The sequence below is a fragment of the Phascolarctos cinereus genome, unplaced genomic scaffold, assembly GCF_003287225.1.
Source record: "Phascolarctos cinereus isolate Bilbo 61053 unplaced genomic scaffold, phaCin_HiC Scaffold_9;HRSCAF=440, whole genome shotgun sequence".
Lineage (NCBI taxonomy): Eukaryota > Metazoa > Chordata > Mammalia > Diprotodontia > Phascolarctidae > Phascolarctos > Phascolarctos cinereus.
This window is the reverse complement of record NW_027556402.1, coordinates 158,170,892-158,194,001: the sequence shown is the minus strand read 5'-3', so window position 1 is coordinate 158,194,001 and position 23,110 is coordinate 158,170,892. Positions and strand designations below refer to the sequence as shown.

The 23,110-nt window shown below is 38.6% G+C and overlaps 2 protein-coding genes across 6 annotated transcripts in view; one reads left to right on the top strand and one right to left on the bottom strand.

Moving 5' to 3' along the window:
- Nucleotides 1-1,242: 1,242 nt before the first annotated feature.
- TLR6 (toll like receptor 6) lies at nucleotides 1,243-22,036 on the bottom strand. 3 transcript variants are annotated; one of them, XM_078148651.1, is made up of 4 exons: nucleotides 21,786-22,035; nucleotides 15,596-15,719; nucleotides 14,751-14,883; nucleotides 1,243-3,764 (listed from the first exon to the last, which is right to left on the bottom strand). In XM_078148651.1, exon 4 carries the CDS (start codon nucleotides 3,721-3,723, stop codon nucleotides 1,306-1,308), a length of 2,418 nt encoding a protein of 805 aa, XP_078004777.1. In that variant the 5' UTR covers nucleotides 3,724-3,764; nucleotides 14,751-14,883; nucleotides 15,596-15,719; nucleotides 21,786-22,035; the 3' UTR covers nucleotides 1,243-1,305. The 3 variants fall into 3 exon arrangements, with proteins under 3 accessions (XP_078004777.1, XP_020847475.1, XP_020847469.1); XM_020991816.2 differs by lacking the exon at nucleotides 14,751-14,883 and having other exon boundaries at nucleotides 1,243-3,754; nucleotides 21,786-22,036; XM_020991810.2 differs by lacking the exon at nucleotides 14,751-14,883.
- Nucleotides 20,997-23,110, top strand: part of FAM114A1 (family with sequence similarity 114 member A1) — an 85,789-nt gene continuing 83,675 nt past the window's right edge. For 2 of the 3 annotated variants that reach the window (XM_020991838.2, XM_020991846.2), the window contains exon 1: nucleotides 21,002-21,072. The gene's annotated coding sequence lies outside the window, so the exon portion shown is untranslated. Of the gene's footprint in view, nucleotides 21,073-23,110 lie in introns of all 3 variants that reach the window. The other variant, XM_078148652.1, reaches the window with a different exon arrangement.

Genomic DNA, 23,110 nt, shown 5'->3' with positions numbered 1-23,110 from the left:
GAACTTGAAATCAGGAAGACCAGAATTCAAATTCTGCCTCTCACACCAACAACTACTACTACTACTACTACTACTACTACTACAACACACACACACACACACACACACACACACACACACACACATACACACACACAATTTCATTTGATTTGCTATTGATAGACATATAGAAATAGAGACAAAGGTAAAGACATATAGAGATAGAGAGAAAGCTTTAGGGTTTCTGAAGTGCTTTACATGAATCTTATTTAAGCCTCACAACTACATTCTGAAGCCAGCAGTAGTGACTTTATTACCCCCCATTTTGCAGATAATTCTGTTTCAGAGAGGCTCAGTGACTTGCCCATGGTCACAGTTAGTGGCAGAGGCTGAATGTAAACCCAGGCCTTCCTGAATCATGATTGCAAATTGTGAAATAATCACAAAAGAAACACAATAACAATTTACCCAAAGGACAATGGAAAGACACATGGTGATTTTGAGGAGACGAGAGCATGCGAATGATAACTTATTTGTGAGAAGCTACATAAAATACTTTACTCAAGATAATGTTTGAGTGAAAAGGGAGGTGGATGTGTCATGGAGTAAGAATAAGAGACATTGAATGTACAGTGTTAGTGACATATTAGTGTCCCCAGAAATCAACAGGAAATATACTTTGAACAGGCATATACTTTGAAGGCTTTATGAAAAAGACGGAAAAGAAATATGTCTTAAGTATGATAGAGTTGGAATCTGCACCAGTAGAGATGGTATTACTCAAAACAGACTTTTTAAAGTAGTAAATGAAATCTCGGGGAACATTGTATAGTAGATAGAGAGCCTCAGAGACAGGAGGGCCAAGGTTCAAGTTCCAACTCTGAAAAATACCATGAGCCAGTTGATTAGTCTCTAAGTGCCCCCAGACAACATATAGATGGAGTTCCATCTCTTAAATCAGAGGTTCCCAAACTTCTTTGGCCTACTGTACTCCTCCTTTTCTCCTCCTTTTAAAAAAAATTACTCAGCCTCAGCACCCCCCTGGAAATCTACTTTCCTTAACCCTTTAATATATATTTTTTAATTTGCATCTTTTCAAACTATTACTGTTCCCCTGGATTGTTCCAGCGTCCCCCCCAAGGGGCAGTATCACCCACTTTGGGAACCTATGTAGGTCCAATCCAGTCTCATTAAACTAAATAAACAATATGAAATCAACTATAATATTGCTATGGACCTAAAAACACCAAACAAGTCACACAATTAAGTAGATACAAAATATATTTGATTTATGGTAATTTTACAGAATAAATTTTTTTTAATCATCTAAATGTCATTACCTTCTTTAACTAATGCTAATTTCATATTAAATGCTGCTTTGATGTTAGCCCAAAAGAGCACCTGCTTACTTTTCTCCTTGTGCCATTCCAAATAGGTTCTCTGTGCCATGAGGGCTTTCAGCTTGTGATACCGGGCAGGAATGCTGCATGATGGGATTGGCTCCAGTAAGATGAGGATTAAGTTATCAGAACCTTCATGAAAAAGTTTGTGGTGAGCAAAGTAAAGCTCATAATGACACCACTCACTCTGAATGAAGTTGGGGGACAAAATAAAGATGGACTTGTAGCTTTTCTCTATACAGTTTATAATGTTTTCAACAATACTCTTTCCAGGGACAAAGTTTCTTTCATGAAGGCAAATCTTTATGTCTTCATCGTCTAGGTTTGGAAGCAGCTCATGCTTCACCCAGGCAGAGTCCAGTTCACTGTATGAAATAAAAGCATGAAACTGGAATGTTCTTTCAAGTTTGTCTATGGGGATGTTCCTAGCTCTGCGTCGTGTCTGAGTCCATTGAAATATCATCCTCAGATACCATGGCAAGTCAAAGCGGATGCACAAAAAAGTTGTAACAATCATCAGAACTGAGCCAATGATGACAACAGTGATAACCAACAGAACTAAACTACAGGAGAAGGGAGACAAGTGAAAATCCTTTAACTGGATCCCCTTATAGCTATCTGGAAAGGCACATTTATATAAATGTGGCCATCCACTTACCACTTTGTTTGATAATGTGGCTATATTTTTGCTAAATTCTCTTAGCTCACAGTTACACAAGAATGGGTTGTCTCCTGCTTGTAGTAATTTAATATTCTGACAGCTGTTGAAGAAATTAGTAGTTGGGCGGGAAACTGAATTTGATCTGATGATCAAAATAGAGAGGCTACTAAAGGTACTGCACCCTGGAAGATCAGCTAAAGAATTAAAAGCAATATTTAGCTCTTGCAAAGTTTCCAGATTGGACATATCTTTAGGGATACTCCTGATATTGTTTCTGCATAGATCAAGCACTGTGATATTGGGAGGTAAACATCTGAAGACAGAGTCAGTGAGCTCATTGGAAGACAAATTTAGAACCAATAGACTTTCAGTCCAACTGCAGTTTCCCCTATTATCATAACGGATAGAATTCTGGCTTAAATCCAGATGTTTCAGAGACTCCATTTTCTCTGTCATTTGAGCTATTTTGTAAAGGTGTTTAAATTTGTTCTTTTGTAAAATAAGTGTTTGTAAGAGGTTTAAGTTTCTACAGTCCTGGAAAAGACTCTCTGTGAAAAGACTGTTAGAAAAGTCCAAATACTGAAATGGGCTAGGCTTAGGAGGGCAAAGCATATGCAACATCTGAGTATTTGATAGTGTTAACATTTTTATGTTCATATTCGAAAAGATGCGATACAAAGATGTCTGTGAAAATATATAAACTTTGACACTAAGAAGTTCTATTTTTAGTCCTTTCAGTGAAGTTTCATAATAGCTAAATGGCTCATAATCAATTGTTTCCACCAATGTTAAGTTGTAGATAGAAAGGTATTCTGTGGGTTTGTCCCAAAGAAACTGAAGAATTTCCACGAAGCATTTCCAAGTAGTTTCAATGTGGTAGAGGGTAAGATTCAGAAATCTTAAATTATTAATTAGTTTTGATACAAAACCATTGAAAATTGAACATTTATCATTATCCAAATTAATATTAGTTAGTTCTAAACTTCTTAAGTTGCTCACTGACATATCCAATTGGACAGAGAATGCTCTATTTGGAGGGAAGATAATTTGCAGTATCTTTGTGCTCAAAATTGGAAGGCTCTCCAATTTGTCTTTTTTCCCATAAAATCTTTGTAGGTCTAACAGGATGTTACTTAGATTCAAATGGTGAATTGGTAATAAGTCTGATTTTTGTATTCTTGTAGCACTCAGTCCCAGGAAATCTAGTTGGGACATGTTGGCAAATTCCTCACAGATGGGGAGGGCTTCAAATTCATTGAATGAGAGATCTAAATATGTGAGATTCATGAGAGGATAGCATGAAATCCTCCATAACTTATTGTGGGATAAATCCAAATATTGCAGATCCTGGTTGAATTTGAACACATTGATATCAAGGTGCTGGATCCTATTATGAGAAAGTTTTAAAACTCTCAGCTTTGGTAAAGGTTTGAAGTCCTCAATCTGAAGTCCAGTTATATTGTTTAGTGACAGATCTAAGACTGTTATTTTGGATGATAGGAGTCTTGGAACATGACTGAGAAAGTTGTTTGAATAGTTGACCACAAATTCATTTTCCAAAGAGTGTTGGATTCTATTCCCGAGGATCAACATAAAGATGTGAAGAAAATGAAATGTTCTGATGAATGGTGGCCTGGGATTAGCCATACTATTGCACTGGACATCCTTAAGGGTCACTGTCATTCTTCAGAGTATCTTCATACAGGTCCAAATTCTAGAACAAACTCCACATGACATACATGTTGAATGAATACTAATTCATAATAATAGAGTCCTGGTAATGTTACCCCTACCCCACCCAATACAATAATGGCTGGTGTTTATATGACAATTTAAAACCCACAAAGTGCCTACAATACACTAGCTCATTTTATTCCCACAGGAACCTTGTTAGGTAGAGACCAAAGGTATTGATATCCCCGTTTTGTGCATAGAAAAATTGAGGAGGAGAGAGGTTGAGTGCCTTCAGAAGATAACAGATTTAGCACTGGTAGAACTCTCAGAGGCCATCTAATCCAATTCTTTCATTTTGTGGATGAAGAAACTGAGACTCAGAGAGATTATGTGATTTGCCCAGGGTCACACAGTTAGGAAGTGTCTGGTGTGGGGCTTGAATCTAGGTCTTCCTGATTCCAGATCTATATCTTATTTTCTATGCCACACTATTTCTCTGGTGACTTGCTCATCATTAGACATCTGACAAGTGTCAGAGGTACCCAGTTGTCTGCTAATTCTATACCTGGTACTCTACATAACTTACTAATTAAGTGATTTTAGGCAAGTTATTTAACTTTTTTGTGCCTCAGTTTCCTTACCTATAAATTAGAGGTAGCATTACAAAGGAGATAGGAAGTTTGTCTTAGAGTCAGAAAGCCTTAGGTGCAAATCCTACCTCTACCACTGTTTGACCACAAACATTTAACCTCTCTGAACCTCAGTTTCCTCCTCTGTGAAATGAAATAACTATATCTGTAGCACTTAACTTACAACAGCACTGTGAGGTAGAGACTACAGGTATAACCACTACTTTATCTACTACTGCTTTATCTCAATAATAGAGGTAATGCGATGGTAACATGTTAACAAAGTACAGTCTAAATCTGGGTATTCCTTTACAAAGTATAAAGGAGATTCTAAGATAAAATAGAAAGGGCAGCCGATCACTAGCTACCTGAATATTGGTGATGCCCATGGTGGCCTATTAAAAAATGGCCAGACTTGCCAGTTCAAGATAGAAAGCGGCTTGGTGGGGTAGGGTCATTGTACCAAAAGGTACAGCAGGGGGTGGAGAAATGAGGAAGAAGAATTTTCTCTCCTCTTGTCCTCTCATTTTCCCCCATCTGTAATCTTGTAGTGTGGATACTTACCCAGGAAGAGACCAACACATACAGAATGGAACACGGACACACACTCTGTCAGGAGACACAGACAGAGAGAAGGATTCAAGGCAAGAAGTAGCTTCAAGGAATGTGACCCCTGGCAGCAGAAAAGAGAGTCAATTGTGGACTAAAAGGAGAATTAGTCCTGACAGCTGGGGGTTGAAATGCAGAGAGGAGAAGACTCATGGAGTCCGTCTGAGGGACCTCCCCAACAGCGATGCTACATCCAAGGTGCAGCATTGTGAAGACAACACTAAGAAAAGAAAGGACATTGGGACCCTGAAATACCGGAAGTACGAGTTGCCTGGGCCAGTTGTATCCATGTGCATGTGCCTCACTACCAGTACTCCCTAAGTTTAGGGCCAGTCTTTCCATAGGCACTGTGTATATTTGTGGGACAGTGTGCCCCGGATTTACAGAAGGAATGTTGTGCAGCAATTGTTCTTACTCTGCCATCTCAGTAAATGCCTTTACTTTGGGTCAATTGTCTTTACTAGCTGGCTTTTAAAAGCAGCAGCAGAGTTTCATGAATGACATAATTTTAGGAATGTAATCCCACGGGATATCCCTGAAACCTTGGAATCATAAAACTAAAGACATTTCCATAGTGCCTGAAGGGGAAGCTACTTACATAAAATTTCATCAGAGAATAGCTCTCAGAGTCAAATAAGATACTGTATGTAAAGCATTTTGTAAATGCTAAAATATTACTTTATTAACAGTCTGAAGAAAAGCAAATTAGAAAAGTATAGAAGTCTTGGAATATATAGCATGGAGGCAAACAGGTCCAACCCACTTTAATAATCTGTGAACACATCAATGTATTGTAGCAAAACACAAGGATGTTTTGTATACTTTACTCATAAGGGAAATATAGAATGCACTTTAGAAAGTTTTCATTCTTAAAGGACTTTAGAGTTGAAGTCTCTTTGGCACTATAGAGTTGAACACTTTCAGCTGTCAACACTAAAAGAAAAGATTCAGTACTTAAATGATAATCTTCAGTTATCCAGAAACTGATTTCTCTGCATGATCTAATTATCCAAAAATGCCAGATAAATGAGATGTTACTGTAATTATAGATCAGTCTTATCTGGTTATCAAAGTAGATGACAAAAATTCCTTTACTAGTTCTAGTTATTCTTCTTTACTTGAAAGTTACAAATCCAGGAGGGTGGAGCCAAGATGGTGGATTAAAGGCAGCATTCCCGCTGAACTCTCTCAATATTCCCCTCCAAACAACTTTAAAATAATACCTCAAATCAAATTTTGGAGTGGCAGAGCCAACGAAAGGTCAGGGTGAGACATTTTTCTGGCCTAAGAAAACTTAAGAGGCTCACAGGAGGGGGTCTATGACCCTGGAATGCAAGCAGTGGCAGTAATAGCAGCAGAACCAGCATCAGCTTCAGGAACTCTCAGCCTAGAGACAGTAAGGGATTCAGACAACTGGTCAGAAAGAGATCGCAAGGCACCCTGTGCTAACACTGGGTACAGATGACACTGATTGACAAGTCTATTGTCCCTATGCAGTTCTGGGTCACAGTTAAAGGGCAGAGAGGAGCACTGATGGTCAATCATGAGGGAGCAGGTGCCCTGGTTAGAGTTGCAAGGCCAAAAGGAGGGTTAGCATTTGTGGTTGCAGGAGAATAGGGAAGCTGGTCACAGTTCCAGGGCAAAGAGGAGCACTAGTGCTTGTAGTGGCAGGAAAACAGGGGACTTGGTCATGGTTCCAAGGCCAAGAAGAGTGACAGTGCTTGCAGCTAAAGGGGACGAGGGGTTCTACCTGGGTAAAGACCAGAGCACAGACCAGGAGAGCACTAACCACATATCACCATATCACACCACCTCGGAAATAAAAAAAAAAAACCTTACAGATTCCCAGAACTAACTCTGAAAACAGCAGCATGAAAAAAGCTGAAGCTTGGGACAATGCCCCCTACACTTCTACGTGAGCAGAGCCCAACTTTAACATAACATTCAAAGTCAAGAAAATAGACTGGGAAAATGAGCAAAAAGTGAAAAAAGAACTTTACCATTATAATGGCAGGGAAGACCAAGACACAAACTCAGAAGAAGACAACAATGTGAAAACAGCTATAACCAAAGCCTCAAAGAAAAATATTAATTGGACCCAAGTCCAATAAGAATTCTCAGAAGAGTTAAAGAAAGAAATGAGTGGTAAAGGAAAAAATTGGGAAAAGAAATAAGAGTGATGCAAGAAGGTTATGAAAAGAGAATTAACAGCTTAGTAGAAGAGACACAATTAAATATTGAAGAAAATAACACCTCAAAAAGCAGAATTGGCCTAATGGTAAAAGGGGGGGGGGGAATCACTGGAGAAAAGAACTCCTTAAAAAGCAGAATAGGCCAAATGGAAAAGGAGGTACAAACATTCACTGAAAAAAAGAACTCTTTAAAAAGTAGGATTGGTCAAATGGGAAGAAAAAGTATAAAAGTTCATTGAAGAAAATAACCCCTTAAAAATTAGAATTGGGCATGTTGAAACTGATGACGCCACTCCATGAGACATCAAGAAACAATAAAACAAAGTCCAAAGAATGAAAAAAAATAGAAGAAAATGTGAAATATCTCATCAGAAAAGCAACCAACCTGGAAAACAGATTAAGGAGTGACAACTTAAGAATTATTGGACTACCTTTAAGGCATGATGTTTGAAAAAAAGCCTAGACATCATAATTTAAGGAATTATAAAGGAAAATTGGGAGAATGGATTAAAGGCAGCATCCCAGCTAAACTTTTAGATCCAGAGGACAAAATAGAAATTGGAAGAATCTGCTAATCACCTTCTGAAAAAGATCCCCAAATGAAAACTCCTAGGAATATTATAGCCAAATTCCAGAGCTCCCAGGTCAGGAAGAAAATTTTATAAGCAGCTAGAAAGAAACAATTCAAATATTATAGAGACACAGTCATGATCACACAAGATTTAGTGGCTTCCATGGAAAAGGAGAACCAGTCTTGGAATATGATATTGCAAAAGAGCTTGGATTACATACAATAATTGCCTACCCAGCAAAACTAAATATAATTCTTCAGGAGGGTAGGAATGAATATTTAATGAAATAGAGGATTTTCAAGCATTCCTGATGAAAAGATCAGAGCTGAATAGAAAATCTGACACTCACAAGATCCAACAGAATCATAAAAAAGGTAAACATGAAATAGAAATCATAAGGAATTCAATAAGATTTAAATTGTTTACATTCCCACAAAGGAAGATGATTCATGTAACTCCCAAAGAACTTTACCATTATTAGGACAGTTAAAAGGAATTTTCACAGATGGAGGGCATAAGTGTGAGTTGATTATGTTGGAATACTCTCCAAAAAAAAATGAAAGGGGGAGAAAGAGGGATTCACTGGAAGAAGGGTGAAGGGAGAGGTAGAATAGGGAAATTTTTTCACCTAAAAGAGACACCTAAAAGGAAGAGCTTTTACAATGGAGGAGGAGATGGGGAGAAGAGTGGGGGCAATGATTGAACCTCATTCTCATCATAATTGGTTTAAAGAGGGAAGAATATATATACACACTCAGTTGTGTATAGAAATCTATCTTACCCGATAGAGAAATAGGAGAGGAAAGGAGTAAGAAAAGGGGAGGAGGTAATAAAAGAGAGGGTGGATTAAAGGTGGCAGTGGTTAGAAGCTGACTAGATTTTTGAGGAGGGATAGGATAAAGAGAGAGGAAGAAACAGATAATAGGATAGAGGGAAATGCACAGTAAACATAATTGTGGATATGAATGAGATGAGCTAACCCATAAAACAGGAACATTTAGCAGAAAGGATTCAAAACCATAATCCATTAATACATTGTTTATAAGAGATATACTTGAAACAGAAACACACACAGAGTTAAAATAAAGGGCTGAAGCAGAATCTAATATATTTCAGCTGAAGTAAAAAAGGCAGGGGCAGCAATCATGATCTCACAGAAAGCAAAAGCAAAAAACAGACCTAATTAAAGGAGATAATCAGGGAAACTACATTTTGCAAAAGGTGTCATAGACAAAGAAGCAATATCAAAAATTTTTAAAGCAAGTTTCTCTGAGAGAGTTCTTGTTTTTCAAATGTATAGAGAATTGGGTCAAATCCATAAAAATGAGAGTCATTCCCCAATTGATAAAAGGTCAAAGAATAAGGATAAACAGTTTTCCAAAGAAGAAATCAAAGCTATCTATAGTCATATGAAAAAAAAATCTCTAAGTCACTACTAATTAGAGAAAGGAAAATTAGAACAACTCTGAGGTACCACCTCACACATATCAGAAAGGACAAATGCTAGAGGGGATAAGGGAAAATAGGGACACTGATAAACTGTTGGTGGAGTAGTAAACTGGTCTAACCATTCTGGAGAACAATTTGAAACTATGCCCAAAGGGCTATAAAATTGTGTCTTTTTTTGTGGTGGCACAGAATTGGAAATCGAAGGGATGCTCATCAATTGGGGAATGGCTGATGTGGCATATGTGGCATATGATTGTGATGGAGGACTATCATGCTGTAAGAAATTATGAGGGGGTGGTTTCATGAAAACATGGCAACATCTATATGAATTGTCATGAAGTGAAGTGAGAAGACCTGGGAGATCATTGTGCACAGTGACATCAATATTGTAATGATGATCAATTGTGAAAAACTTGGCTACTCTGATCAACACAATAATCCAAGGCAATTCCAAAGGACTCATGATGAAAAGAAAAAAAAAAGCTTTCCATCTCCAGACAGAGACATTTGAGTGCAAATTAAAGTATAATTTTTTCACTTTCTTAATTTTTTGCTTTTTTTTTGCAATATGGTTGACATTGAAATATGCTTTGCATGATTTTACATGTATAATTAATATATTGCTTGTCTTCTCAGTGGGGAGGGGAGGGCATAGGAGAAAGGGAGATAATTTAGAGCTCAAAATTTAAAAAGAAAAGAATATTATAAATAAATAATACATTTTTTTTAAAAGAAAGTAGTAAATCTGTTGCATTTTAAAGTGTCCTAGTTTTGGTAAGCCAGAAGCTACAACTAGAAGATCAAATGTAAGTGGTAGGTACCATGGCCAAGTCCCTCAGCAAGCACCAAAGATGGGAATTTGATTTCTTGGATAACAGTAACTTTGCCTTTTTCCCAAAAAACTTTTTTCCTTTCCCTCCAAACCTTTTGATAAATGCCAATAATATGATATTTATTTTTACTTAAAATAATCATTAGTGTCTTTAGTGAGTTCACAAAATTAAGAGAAAAGCTTTAGTCCCCCCGATCTGGAGACTACCTTGAAAGCTAGGTTAATAATGTCAGGTAGGTAACACCTTTGTTGACTCAGTACCAGAAGGAAAGTACAGTTCAGGATGAACTGGAGTTGGCCTTCTGGAAAAGTGTTTATTTCACCTGATTGACTCTGCAGTGGTTCATTTTTCTAAACAGAACGTCCTCCCAAAAAAAGCAATCCTGAAGGGATCAAACTTGAAAGAAGTTAAAACTTTTTTTCAATGTAATCAGTTTCCTTTATTTTTTAATAATATTTTGTTTTTCTCCCCAATTACATGTAAAAACAATTTTAACATTTTTTGTTGTGTTTTTTTTTAAGTTTTGAGTTCCAAGTTTTATTCCTTCTTCCCTCACCACTCCCTGAGATAGTAAGCAATCTGATATAGGTTATACATGTGGAATCAGGTAAAACATTTCCATATTAGTAATTTTGTGAAAGAAAAGAAAGACAGAGAGAGCAAGGTGGGGAAGAGAGAAGGAAGAAAGGAGGGAGGGAGGAAGGAAGAAAGAAAAAGAGGAAGGAAGAAAAAGAAAGGAGGAAGGAAGAGAGAAGGAGAGAGAAAGAAAGAAAGAAAGAAAGAAAGAAAAAAGAAAGAAAGAAAGAAAGAAAGAAAGAAAGACAGACAGAAAGAAAGAAAGAAAGAAAGAAAAAGAAAAGGAAGAAAGAAAGAAAGAAAGAAAGAAAAAGAAAGAAAGGAAGGAAGGAAGGAAGGAAGGAAGGAAGAAAGAAAGAAAGAAAGAAAGAAAGAAAGAAAGAAAGAAAGAAAGAAAGAAAGAAAGAAAGAAAGAAAGAAAGAAAGAAAGAAAGAAAGAAAGAAAAAGAAAAATAGTATGCTTCAGTCTATATTCAGATAACATCAGTTCTTTCTCTGGAGGCAGATAGCATTTATTATCATGAGTGAAGGAAATTAAATCTTTGGACACTTAAGGCTCAAAATCAGAATATCATACTATGCTTTTAGAAATTAGTTTGGGTTGGGAACATACAGGAAAGAAGTAGGTCTGCAATTCTTAAGTCTCTTTGAAACCATTGTACTACTTAACTAGAACCAGTGGGAAGTTTGATTTTGATAAAATGCTAATAATAGATCTTATTTTTATTTAAAATACATGATAAATGGTTTCTCAAATGATTATATTGCTCATCAGTAAGTCACTATTTAGACAAAGGGAATATAAGAAGAGAAACAGAACAATGTGTGCCCTCAAAGAACCTATGTTCAACTGGAAAAGTACAACAAATACATAGTTAAGTAAATGTGAGGTAATTTAAGGAAGGAAGGAAAAATCACTAACAACTAGGATCTATCAGGAAAGGTTTTAGTCTAGGTAGGGGAGATGACACATTAACACATAAAGTGATTTAAGACTATTAGAAAGAAATCAGTTAAGCAAAGAACAATATTCCATATGCTCAACACATAAGCATTGAGGGGACATTGTTGTTTATCCTTTGTTTTTGAAGTGAACCAGTGACATTATGGGTGATGTCTTATCTTGCCCATGAATTGGATTTAAGTGAGGCAGAGTTGCACAAAGTCCTTAACCTCACTCTTTCACCAAGAGTCATCAAAGTCTAGTGGCCAGACAAAAGTCAAGACAACTGGTGATGGCCCAAGATGCAGTGGATGACCTTGGTGTCACTGATGTCTAACCAAGCTCTAAGCACTCTACAAGTGCTCCTTGGCCACAAAAACATATTGTCCTCATCTGGTCATGGGGGGTCTAGTCTTCACATGCTTTGGGTAGATATAACCCTAACTCATTGACAGGCCTGTTAGTTATCCAATAAAGAGACCATTAGAGTCAGATGGGGTTGACCAGGGGAGGTTCTTTGTAGAAGTGAGTTAAGAAGACAGTTTTTAAGGAGGTGAGGGATAAGAATTGTTTGAGGGGACAGGAACAATGCATTCTAAGGCAGAATCACCATTATAGTTAAGAATTGCCTCTTTGTGTCTAACAGAATTTATCAATTTAAACCATTTCCCTTTGCTCAGTTCTGAGAGGGGCTATAATACTTTATGCCTCTTCAGGAGGGTTTCTAGCTCCTGATATCTATCAGAATGACCTAAATATTCCAAGAGTCATGGAAAAGGAGCTAACAATGTCATACAAAATATATAGTTCAGTTATTGAGCAAGAAGGGCCATAGAGTTCATTCAGTCTAGCCCCTTCATTTTACAAAGGAGGAAATTCCTCTGAGATTTCCCAGGAAACAACTGGGTCAAGATCAGGGAACTAGTGGCCCTGAGGCAGCTAAATGCCCATAAATAGTAATAGTAATAGTAATAGTAATAGTAATAATAATAATAATAATAATAGTATTTATATAGTGTTTTAAGGTTTGCAAAGCACTTAATAATTATTATCTCATTTAATCCTCACAAAAACCCTAGTGTTAATATTACACTCATTTTGCAATTGAGGAAACTGAGGCAGACAGATTTTTTTTTCTCCAGGGTCACATAGCCAGTAAGTATCTGATTCAGGATTTGAACTCAGATCTTCCTAACTCCAAGTCTAGCCTTCTAGCCAATGTGCCACGTAGCTAGCTGCCTTTTGTGTGGCATGGCAGACAGACTGCTGGAGTTGAATTAGGAAACCTGAACTCAAATCTTGCCTCAGATGCTGACTAGCCGTGTAACTGTCAGTAAGTCACAACTTCTCTATGCCTCAGTTTCTTCATCTGTAAAATGAAGATAATAGTAGCACCCATCTCCCAGGGTTGTTGTGAAGGTCAAATGAGACAATATTTGTAAAGTGCTTTGTAAAACTTAAAATATTATTTAAATGCTAGCTATAATCAGCAGCAGCAGTAATTTTAGTTAGATTAGGTAGGATCCAAATCCAAGGTCTTCTGGCACCAAAATCAGTCCCCTTTCCGCTACACTTTACCAGCCTTCAGAAAAAGATGGTAATGGTAGTTTTATGACTAGCAACACTAAGCAGAACTGTAACTAGATTTTTTTTTAATGAGCAGTACAGGGAACATTAAGTTCCATCCTAGGTCTCCAAAAGTTAAAGTTGAGGGTCACCAAAAAGAAAATGAAGAGGCACAGTGTGTGGTTATGTTGTATTACATTACTAACCAAGAATTGGGCAAGAGGAATTGTGTAAAGAATAGCTTGTAGTGTAGATGATACGTAACCAGAGGTTACTGGAGGCTAGTCATGAGTGTAGACCAGGAAGCAACAGATAGACTAGCTGCTACACTGATATCTACACCATGTTAGGAGAAGGGGAAGAAGTCTCTCAGCCTGGTCAGTAGACTATTTCCCCTTCTCCTCCTACCATGGACATGTTGTGGAAGGACATGGACAAGGGTGGCCTAAGGATTGAGGGAGGAATAAGTTATAGTCTGTATTACTTGAGAGAGCACTCATATAGGTGAGATCACAGATCAATTAAATTATGCACCCCATCTGCACCCCAATTAGTATGGTGTTGAACTCAAAATGTTTAATAAATGTTAATTAACCAGAAGTTTGATGATTTTGTGTTGGTCATTACCATCTCCCTGCCTCTAGCGTCACCCCTTTCCTATTGTTATAGTCTAGGGATCTTGGGAACTCTGAAATACAAGGGCAAAGGAGTGGGTCTGCCTCAAAAGAATTCAACTACTTAAGCCTTCTTTCAGCCCAAGAAGTCTATTAAAATACTGGCTGGGGTGAGGGAGCTTCCTAGTGAGTCTGAGCATTTGGTAGGGACAAGCCTGATTTTTTATAGGGAAAAATATTGTGGGAAGATTTGAATGGGATCAAGGAGTGGCAAATAGTATGAGTTGATCTGGAGATAACAGAGAAGGGGTCTAGATGGGATTAAGGGATGGGAAGCAGCCTGGGGTAGTCTGAAGGTAACAGACAATGAAGGACTGGGCTGGGTAGGCCACAATGAAAGGAGAGTTGAAAGGATTATCGAGTATCTAGGTGGGGATGTATGTGGGAAAATCAGGAGCTGGGTTGCGGTTTTTTTTTGGGGGGGGGGGTCCAGGTCCCATACCCTGTCACTATCACTCCATAGCTGCCAAAGTAATTTTCGTAAAGCACAAGCCTAACAACCATGGTATTCTCCTCAAAAAGCTCCCGCGTTAACTATTGTCTCCAAGATGATCTAAATAAGACATTTCTATGTAGAGATGGAGAGCTCGGACCAACAGAGATTCCCCTCATTGGTCTATTGCAGCAAAAGTCAAATTCAGCAGTTACTGTTAATCAAAACTGGGGAATGAAGTCAGATCCTGAGTCAGCCTGGCTTTGAAATTCTTGCTTCCATCCTGGCCCAAATTTCTGCTGCCAACACACTTCTGTGATACTGGACACCAACTATAACTCACTACTCTTTTTCATTGACAAGTCTGCCAGAAACCCTCTAAAACAACCAGATTTCTTGGTTTTAGGACCTTCTGTTTTGCATCCTGACAATGGATCTACCTTGCATTTTGAATTTTTATTCATCTGATAACAATAGATAGCTTTGTATTTAATAATAGTCCCCTAAACTTTTTTGAATCTAATTTCCATTCTGGGTCATCATGAATATCTCCTCCTCACCAGCTCAGATCTGTCGAAGTGGCATAGAACACAACCTTGGACTTCTCTAAGGAAGAATGGCATGCATCCACCTAGTACTACCTGGTATGGCAACCCAGGTGTTCATTTGGATGTGTCTATATCCAATTGGTTCCTGAAGTGTAAGAAAAAAAAATTAGAGCATAAACTCTCAACACTTTAACTACAAGGAAAGAGGAAGAAAACAAGAGGGAGATGGGGAGGAGATGGGAAGAGGGCAACAATAGAAAAAAAAGATTGGGGAAAAAAGGGGAAGTTTTTAGGCAAAAAAAGTAAATAAGCAGAGGGAGAAAACAATAGGTATTGTGCAACAAGATACAGAACAAGAAGAAAAAGGAGGCACAATAAAAAGAAAAAGAGAAAGGTGAATTTTTTTAAAAAGACCCTTCAAGAGAAACCACCATTCATTTATCCATTCAACAAAGATTTACTGAGAATCACTGACTACATGCAAAGTACTACACACTTTATCAACTGCAAAGCTTTGCAAAGACATATACAAGAAGTTTACAATCTAGTTGATTTGACACAAATGGATTTCTGCAACACAAAGTAGTATGTGACGAGTGCCACGTGCCTGGATTACCTACCTGCTCTAAGAAATCATGAAAGAAAACAGAATAAAGGAAGAGGACGCCGACAGTAGGTGAGAGAAGGCAGCACTAACAAACCCGGGGGAAAGGATGATGTTATCAGGTAAAATGTACCACAGAATCTGTTTTTCACTCAACTACATACACACCCTCTTCTCTGCCAACACAGAGGAAAGCTCTATAAGCAACTGAATTTCCCAAATTCAAGTAACAGAAACTGTAAAGAAAACCTACCTGTCTTCTGCATAATCCTCAGCATTTCTTTCTTCATCTTTCATTGTTTTGATTTGAAAAAAGGTGTAAGACGAATCACTCTTATCCAGATCTCTCTTCAGAGAAAAGAAGAGTTTCCACTGTCCTAAAAAATACGAACACGACTCTGTTCAAACTACAGGAAGTAACCAAATAAGATCTTGAAGGGTTTTGTGCCATCTATTGAACCTTAATGGAACTACACCTCATACATGAATTTTCCCTGTATTCATCTATATATATAAGCAATATATGCCCCTTATGCAATAGTATAGGCATAAAACTAGGGGAGGGCAATCAGAGCTTTCCCACTAGGGTGCTAAAATATATTGGACACTTGTAACACTTCAGTTCTTTTAACAGGTAGAAACAACAGAGTTTAGCATCTAGTTAGCAAGGATAATGCATTCCTGGGTCACGTTCTCCTTGGCTTTCTCCCAGGTCTGTTTTCACCCTGCTCTCTCCCTCAAAAGCTAAGCTGCAGCCGTTTCCTCATCCTGGGATGATGTCCAGGGTCTACCTTCCCACATGAAACCTTGTGTTCTAAGGTCCAAGGTCTCTCACCATGATCTTAGACGAACTGAATTTGTATGGCTTCTAAGCTTGTTTTGTGATGATTGCTCACGACACCAGAATGATTGGTCCTGCTTCTGCTCAGGACTAATATTTTTGAGGTAGCAGATGTCATTTAAATACCCTGTTTGCTGCAAGAATAAAATAATACTGTGCTTGTTTCAAGGATCCCAATGGATTAATTAGAGAAATGCATTGTTATATCTTTCTGCATAGTTGGCACAATAATTTTTTCTAAAATTTTGAATTTTCAACTAGTAAGTTGAAGCATATAGGAAAGAATAAGAAAAGGAGTCTTGTGAACTATTTGTGACTTCCCAGATCTAAAGGGAAAATGTAATCTGCTACTCTGAGGAACTGAAAAGGAGAGTAAATATACATTTGCCAGGGGCATGGTGATAAATGTTTAATAACTGGATCTGGAGGGGAGAGGGAAAGGAGAAGGAAATGCATACTTTTACATTTAATCTTCATTATTTATATTTTCTTCATCATTTTCTTAAGCCTTAACAGTCAGTAAATTAATAAATCAAACCCTGATTTGGAGTGTTTGCCAACTTTCAAGGTGGAAATACTCTCATTGCAAATTTAACAATCAGCTCTCTCTAGCTGGCTTGAGCTAACCTCCAGTATATTCCTCATATCTACCACTTCCAGCTGAAATTTCAGGTACTTATTGCACAATCTGTGGTTCAAAATATGTAACCAGGGAATGGGTTGCAGAATGTCATAAGCCAATTTCTTTAACTGAAAGCTATTGTTATTAGAGAAAGAAGCTGGCTTTAGAGTCAGAGAACCTAAAACTGAATCCCAGCTTTGGGCCTTACTAGCTGTAAGCAATATGTCACTTCTCCAGGCCTGAGTACTTTCATCTGCAGCATAAATTAGACTAGGCTAAAAGTATCAAATTGGTAGCTGAATGGGAACCAGATTAAAGTGTAATTGGGAAATGTTTAACAAAATAGATTCAAATACAATACAACATAATGTGAATTTGTGGTTTTATAAGTCAATATGTAGCTGTTTCTATCTTAGTTTGATACCACTGTACTAAATGACCTGTAGGGTTACTTCTAGCTCTGCAAATATTATCTTATGGAGCTTATAAAATATTAAAATGGATAATCTGGGTAGAAACTGGTGTCAGGCAAAAAAAAATCATCTCTTCTTTCCTACTAAACAAAAGCAGACTTTGAATGATCATATTTTAAATTTCTTCTTAGAAAGTAAATTATTATATTTGACCCAGTGTTGAGGAGACCTACAACCTCTCAAAGACAAATGTTCTTAGAGCAACATTTATCTAAAAAGGATTAGAGAATGGATTTTAACTTGTCCTTATACTGGGCAGCCAGAGTGCTCTGGAGTAAGGGATTAGCCTTCCCTTGATTTGTTGGCTACATTTAGTATTGAAGCAAAATCTTGATTTACTAGAAACCTTAATTAACTAGAATTTCTTTTTCCTGTGCCCCATTTTAGGAGACAGACATATGATAACAAAACAAGATTGTAGTTCTTTTGGGGTTTTTTTTTTTAAGTATCTTGGGAGCAGCTAGGTGGTGGATACAGTACCGGCCCTGAAGTCAGGAAGCCTTCAAAGACTTCAAATTCGGCCTCAGACCAAACCCTTGTCACTAGCTATGTGACCATAGGCAAGTCACTTAACCCCAACTAAAACAAAACAAGACAAAAACTATCTTGCAGGATTTCTCCAAAGATCTGTGCATATTTATCCTAATTTCCTACCCCTTCTGCACTTATGTTTACAGTATTATACAACCAGTTCAGAATGATAGCCTACAATCATTGCAAAAGCCTGAATCATCCAAGAAAGGACCAGTTTTTTCCATTACCATCACACTCTGAAAAGATTCTTATTCTTTACCTTACTGTCACATTTCTTTCTCATTCAAAGATCTGATCATGTTATTCTTCTGGAAACCCTTGATTGGCTCCAGATTGCCTCCTAAATAAACATTAGACTCTTTAGATTGATGTTTAAGGTCCTCCACAATCTAGCAGCACCTCAACTTTCCAGTCTTAGCTCATACTCTTTCCCTCCATATACTTTGTTTCTGACAAATTAAGCTTTAACTCCACTAAATGCTCAATGCTTTCCCATCCCCCAAGCCTTTGCTCACATTATTCCCTATGTCTTGAGTACCCAATCATTTTCTGCCTTTCGAAGTCCTCCTCACCTCTTAAAGCCTGAGTCAAATGGTACCTCCTCCATGAAGCCTTCTATGATTGACCAAGTTGGTAGGGACCTTTTCTTGCTATGATCTCACCTGGTATTTTGTACCACCTATAATTTTGTATTACAGTGAATTACATGCATCTTCTCTCCCCTAAGTTATAGGAACCACATCTTATTTAGCAGAGCCTCTGCACACAGTAGGTCATTAAAAATGTTTGTTGAATTTGAAATGAACAAAGGTCAAAATCAAAAGATGTCTAGTTTGCCTGAACAGTCAATTAAACAAAATACTGTAAGCATTCCATACTGCACATAGGACTGATTATTGAATGAAATATAATCTCACCAATCAGTATTTTCTCAGTTTTATAGAGACACAAAACTTTAAGTGATTTGCCTAAGGTCACTAATGAAAAAACACACATAATACTCTGCAGCTGGGCTTCATCACTTATGTATTTATTAGGAGGACCAAGACCCAGCTTCTTCCTCTCATTCATTCTCACTCATAAAAATGTAAGAGGCTTCTCAATTCTCTGCAGGTGGCAGCAAGAAACACAGTTTGGTCTTTTTAGCAGCTCTCACAGCATATCAGGACTAACTTAGGGGAGGCTAGCATCTGTAGGGCAAAGTAAACCCATTTGAGAAAGTGGTATCTATTTTAACTTTTTGAGATTTCTTGGGACGCTGGACTTTTCTTAAAAAGAAAAATAAAAGTTAATCCTACAGAAGGGGCATTTCTGTATATGTTAGGAACTCACTGCAAACTAAAACACCTATAAAGGAAGAGATCAACATGTAAATAGTAGGCACCAAGGATAAACAATAGAAAATTTTGATAAAATAGTGTAATTCTGAATTAAATGAGATTTTGCCATCTAAAGGCATAAGAAAGTAAAAATATGGACACACACAAAAGTTTGTTTTGGTGACTTTCATTCTTTAATATTTTTTCCAAACAGATTGTTTTCCTCTGATAATATAACTGGATGCTAGAGGGATAGAATCAAGGTTTGGGTGAAAATAGCAAAATATACAATCTGAGGCTGTGCACACTGTGGAAAAGGGAGAAACGCCATACCTCAGGGGGGAAACAGTTCAAATCCCATCACCAGTTGGTTCTTTCCGGAGAACCGTCTAGAAACCACTGATCCAGAATTTCAGAGATTCAGTAATCAATAGGCAGGGAGAGTTCATCCAGGCAAAGGTCAAGTTCTTTGTCCTTCATTCTGGGGTGATTCTTACTCCAACTCCCTTTCTAATTAAAAGGAACTAATTTACAATTGATAATAAATCTAAGAGGATTTTAAATCCTCAGTCAAAAAAAAATCATTCGTGGTAATGCTCTTGTAGTACCCATGGGACCACCCTGAACGAATATAGCTCTTATTTTTTTTTTGTAGACAACAGGTGCGACAAAAATACTGAACCTTTGAGATGTCACATACCAAAATCAATTAAATTCAGGAAGCATTTATCAAACATTTATCAGAACAAAAATTTTGTCACAAAGACGAAAACTAAACACTCCACGCCCTCAAGGAGTTATTGTCGCAAAAACAATCCATTGCTTTAGAACGTCACCCTCTGGCGACTTGTTTTTATACCTCTATATCTGGGCCAGATTGAAGAACATTTCTCTAAGTATAAGCAGAATTTAATAAAAAAAAAAACCGTTATCCTTATTACTTTTCTGCAGTAGTAACGATGTTGTACAATTTCACTTTTGTTTCCTAAGATTTAATTCCAGAGACTAAAATGCAGTATTTTCCTGCTCTGGAGGGATAGTCCCCAACCAAAATTAGGCATAACAACAAAGTGGGGGGTATTTCCCAACCTCGAGTGAAACTGACTGCAATATTTTTCCGTGCTCTATCTAGCTGGGCATTTAAAAATTATTAGTGTTTTTTTACGCAAGGAAAGGAAGAAGCAAACCCAGAGAAAAGGTTCAAGTAAAAGATAACTAGGAGTGACAGAGCTCAGTAGACAAATTTTCCAACTCGGACACGCTATAGTGGAAAGAACACTGAGCTGGGAACGCAGGAGGGTCGGGTTGCAGTCTTAGGATCTGCCATTAGTCAGCTAGTTTGAGCTCATTGAAGTTAACCTCCCTGGGGCCTTAATTTTCTTATCTAGAAAATGTCCTGAAAGTTCTCTCCTCTCCTTTCCGGCTCTCATTCTTTGGCCTAGAAATGACTTCCCCTCAAAAAAAAAAAATCTGCCTGAACTGATTCTTCAAGGGGTCTCATTCCTTTATGGGGGTGGGGGGGGCAAAAGGGGGATAGAGGAAGAGTCCTTTCCTACCTCACTCTAGGGTTCTAACAAACAGCACCAAGAGCCTCAGGAACTAACACGAAAGTATTAGGGCTTTAGGGAGGTCGGACAGCTCTGGAAGGCTTGTTCCAGAGGGCTTGGGGAGTGCTTGAAGCATATGGCCTTTGAGTACCCTTACAACTCTTTTACTTCCCCACTTATTAGGGCTTCCCTAGGCTGGCGGGGCAAGGTTTTCATTTCAGGCTGAGGCTGCTGGGAGGCGGGGCCCGCTGCCCCATCCAGACCCAGACAGTCCATGGCCCTGCCCCTGTCCCACCCCCTCCGGGTCCTCCCTGCTTCTTCCAGGCCCTGCCGACGTGGCGGGGCGGGGAAGGGCCAGGGGGCGCTCGGGGGACCAGCTCTGCCGGCTTGAGCGGTAAGGAGCCCAAAGCTCCCTTTTCTTTTCTTTCTTCCTTTTCTTTCTCTCGCCCCCAGCGAGGAGGTCACTCGTGCGCTCTTCCCTATTGCCCTATGCTCCTGGTTTTTGCAGGAGCCCGGGTGCCACGTCCCAGGCGCACCGGGGCTGGAGACAGTTGGAGGGCCAGGGGTGGGGTATCTGGTCAGTGTCCGCAGACGCTCTGGTGCCGAACGAGGCACGAAACTTTGCCATTTGTTACATGCCATTGGCATGGCCCCAAGGGCAGAGAGTTTGTCGCTGTGCTGCTGTCACATCTCTATGCCTAGCCGCCGGTAGCTAGGGTACCTGGGCAAGGACGGGGATGGTCCCACAGTGTTGAGGCTCAGACTTTCTTCAGAGGTTAATTAAGATCAAGGTCTAAGGAAGGGAAGTCCAGGGCAAAGGTGATGGCAGAGGCGCATTCGTTTCTGCTCAACACTGTCGTGAGATGGACCCCGGATCTCCTTTGCTCACTGGTCTGCAATGTCCATCCCAGCCTCTCTGGTCCACGCCATTTCCAGACTCTCTATGGGAACAGAGTTTTACAAAGTTTCTCTGCTTCTAGCGCTCAGGCAAAGAGACAGCAGGTGTTAGTAAAACCTAAGAGACCTTGATTGCTGAAAGAGAGGAAAGGAAAGCCTGGGAAGAGGTAGGAGGAAAAGTTAAGCAGGTTTTGCCCAGGGACGTGTTACCTTCGGGCTTCTATGGTGGTCAAAGCTTGGGGTCTTTTGTCTGCTTTTCAACTTCATGGCCCTTGTCTACAGCTCGCCTTCTTGCTGACACTCCCCTTGCAGAATCTACATCTCGCCATCAGATTTGCTCTGGGATCTGATGAGTATTTCCGGATGTCTTAGAACTCTTTATTTTCTCTGGAAAACCCCTCTGCCGGAAGTTTTGGTCAGGTAGGGCCTTCCTACTGCCAACTGCCACCCTATTCCTTCTCTAGGATAGTTAAAGCTGCTGAGGGTTTTCCATGGAGAATCCTCATGGATTTCTTTGCCGCCCTGTTGGTCTGTCCCCTTCCCCCAACAGGGAATTCCCAGCTAGATAATGCTGAGGGCTGGGAAAGATGTGTGTATGTGTCTGTGTGTACATACATAAATACGTGTGTAAATATTATGGCAGTCCCAGGCAAAATTGTGAATTAGACAAACTTTGTTTTCAAAAATATGCTGTCAGTATCACCTTTGTGCATCATAGAATCGTAGATTTAGGACTAGAACAGACTTTAGAGATTATAAAGTCCAACCACCTCATTTTGTACATAAAAGGAAACTGAAGCCCAGAAATCATAAGTGACTTGACAAAGGTCACAAAGGTAAGTAAGTGGCAGAATTGGGAATGTGAAGTCCTCTGACTAAAAATCTAGCACTCTCCATTGTATCCCCGTTTATCATCTGTTCTTATCCTTCAGTGGTCCTAACATCCACTTAGTGCTCTCAGCCTCCTTTCTTCTATTAATATCTGCTTTTAGGAAAAATTCTGATAAATTTATTCATACTAAGACAGGGTTTCTTAGCCTGGGGCCTGTAGACTTAAAAAAATTATAACTATTTCAATATAATTAGTCTCCTTTGTCATCCTATGTATTTTATTATATACATTTTAAAACTTTATTTTGAGAAAGGTTCTGTAGGCTTCTCCAGATGCCAAAGAGGTACAATGATACAAAAAAATTAAGAACCCCTGCACCAAGGTATACATTTTAAGCCAAGGGGATTAATTTCTAATGGCACAATTTCAAGCATCAAGGAACAAATGGGAGAGTTACTATTTACAAGGTGGGGTAGAAATTGGTGCTTTACTGTGTGCCTTCTTATGAGGTCATCACTGTAGTATTTTTTGCATTTCTGAAGTCACTGTCATCAAAAACACCTTTGTATTTTAATTGTGATTCTTTTGAAAGTGCCAGTATTTCTTTTATCATAATTAATGCTGCCTTAAAAATTGCGTGTGTGTGTGTGTGTGTGTGTGTGTGTGTGTGTGTGTGTTACATTAGTTCCTGAAAGGGGTCAAG

What these genes read in the sequence shown, in the direction of transcription:
- TLR6 (XM_020991816.2), bottom strand. Translation starts at nt 3,723, where the DNA reads ATGACAGTGACCCTTAAGGATGTCCAGTGCAATAGTATGGCTAATCCC.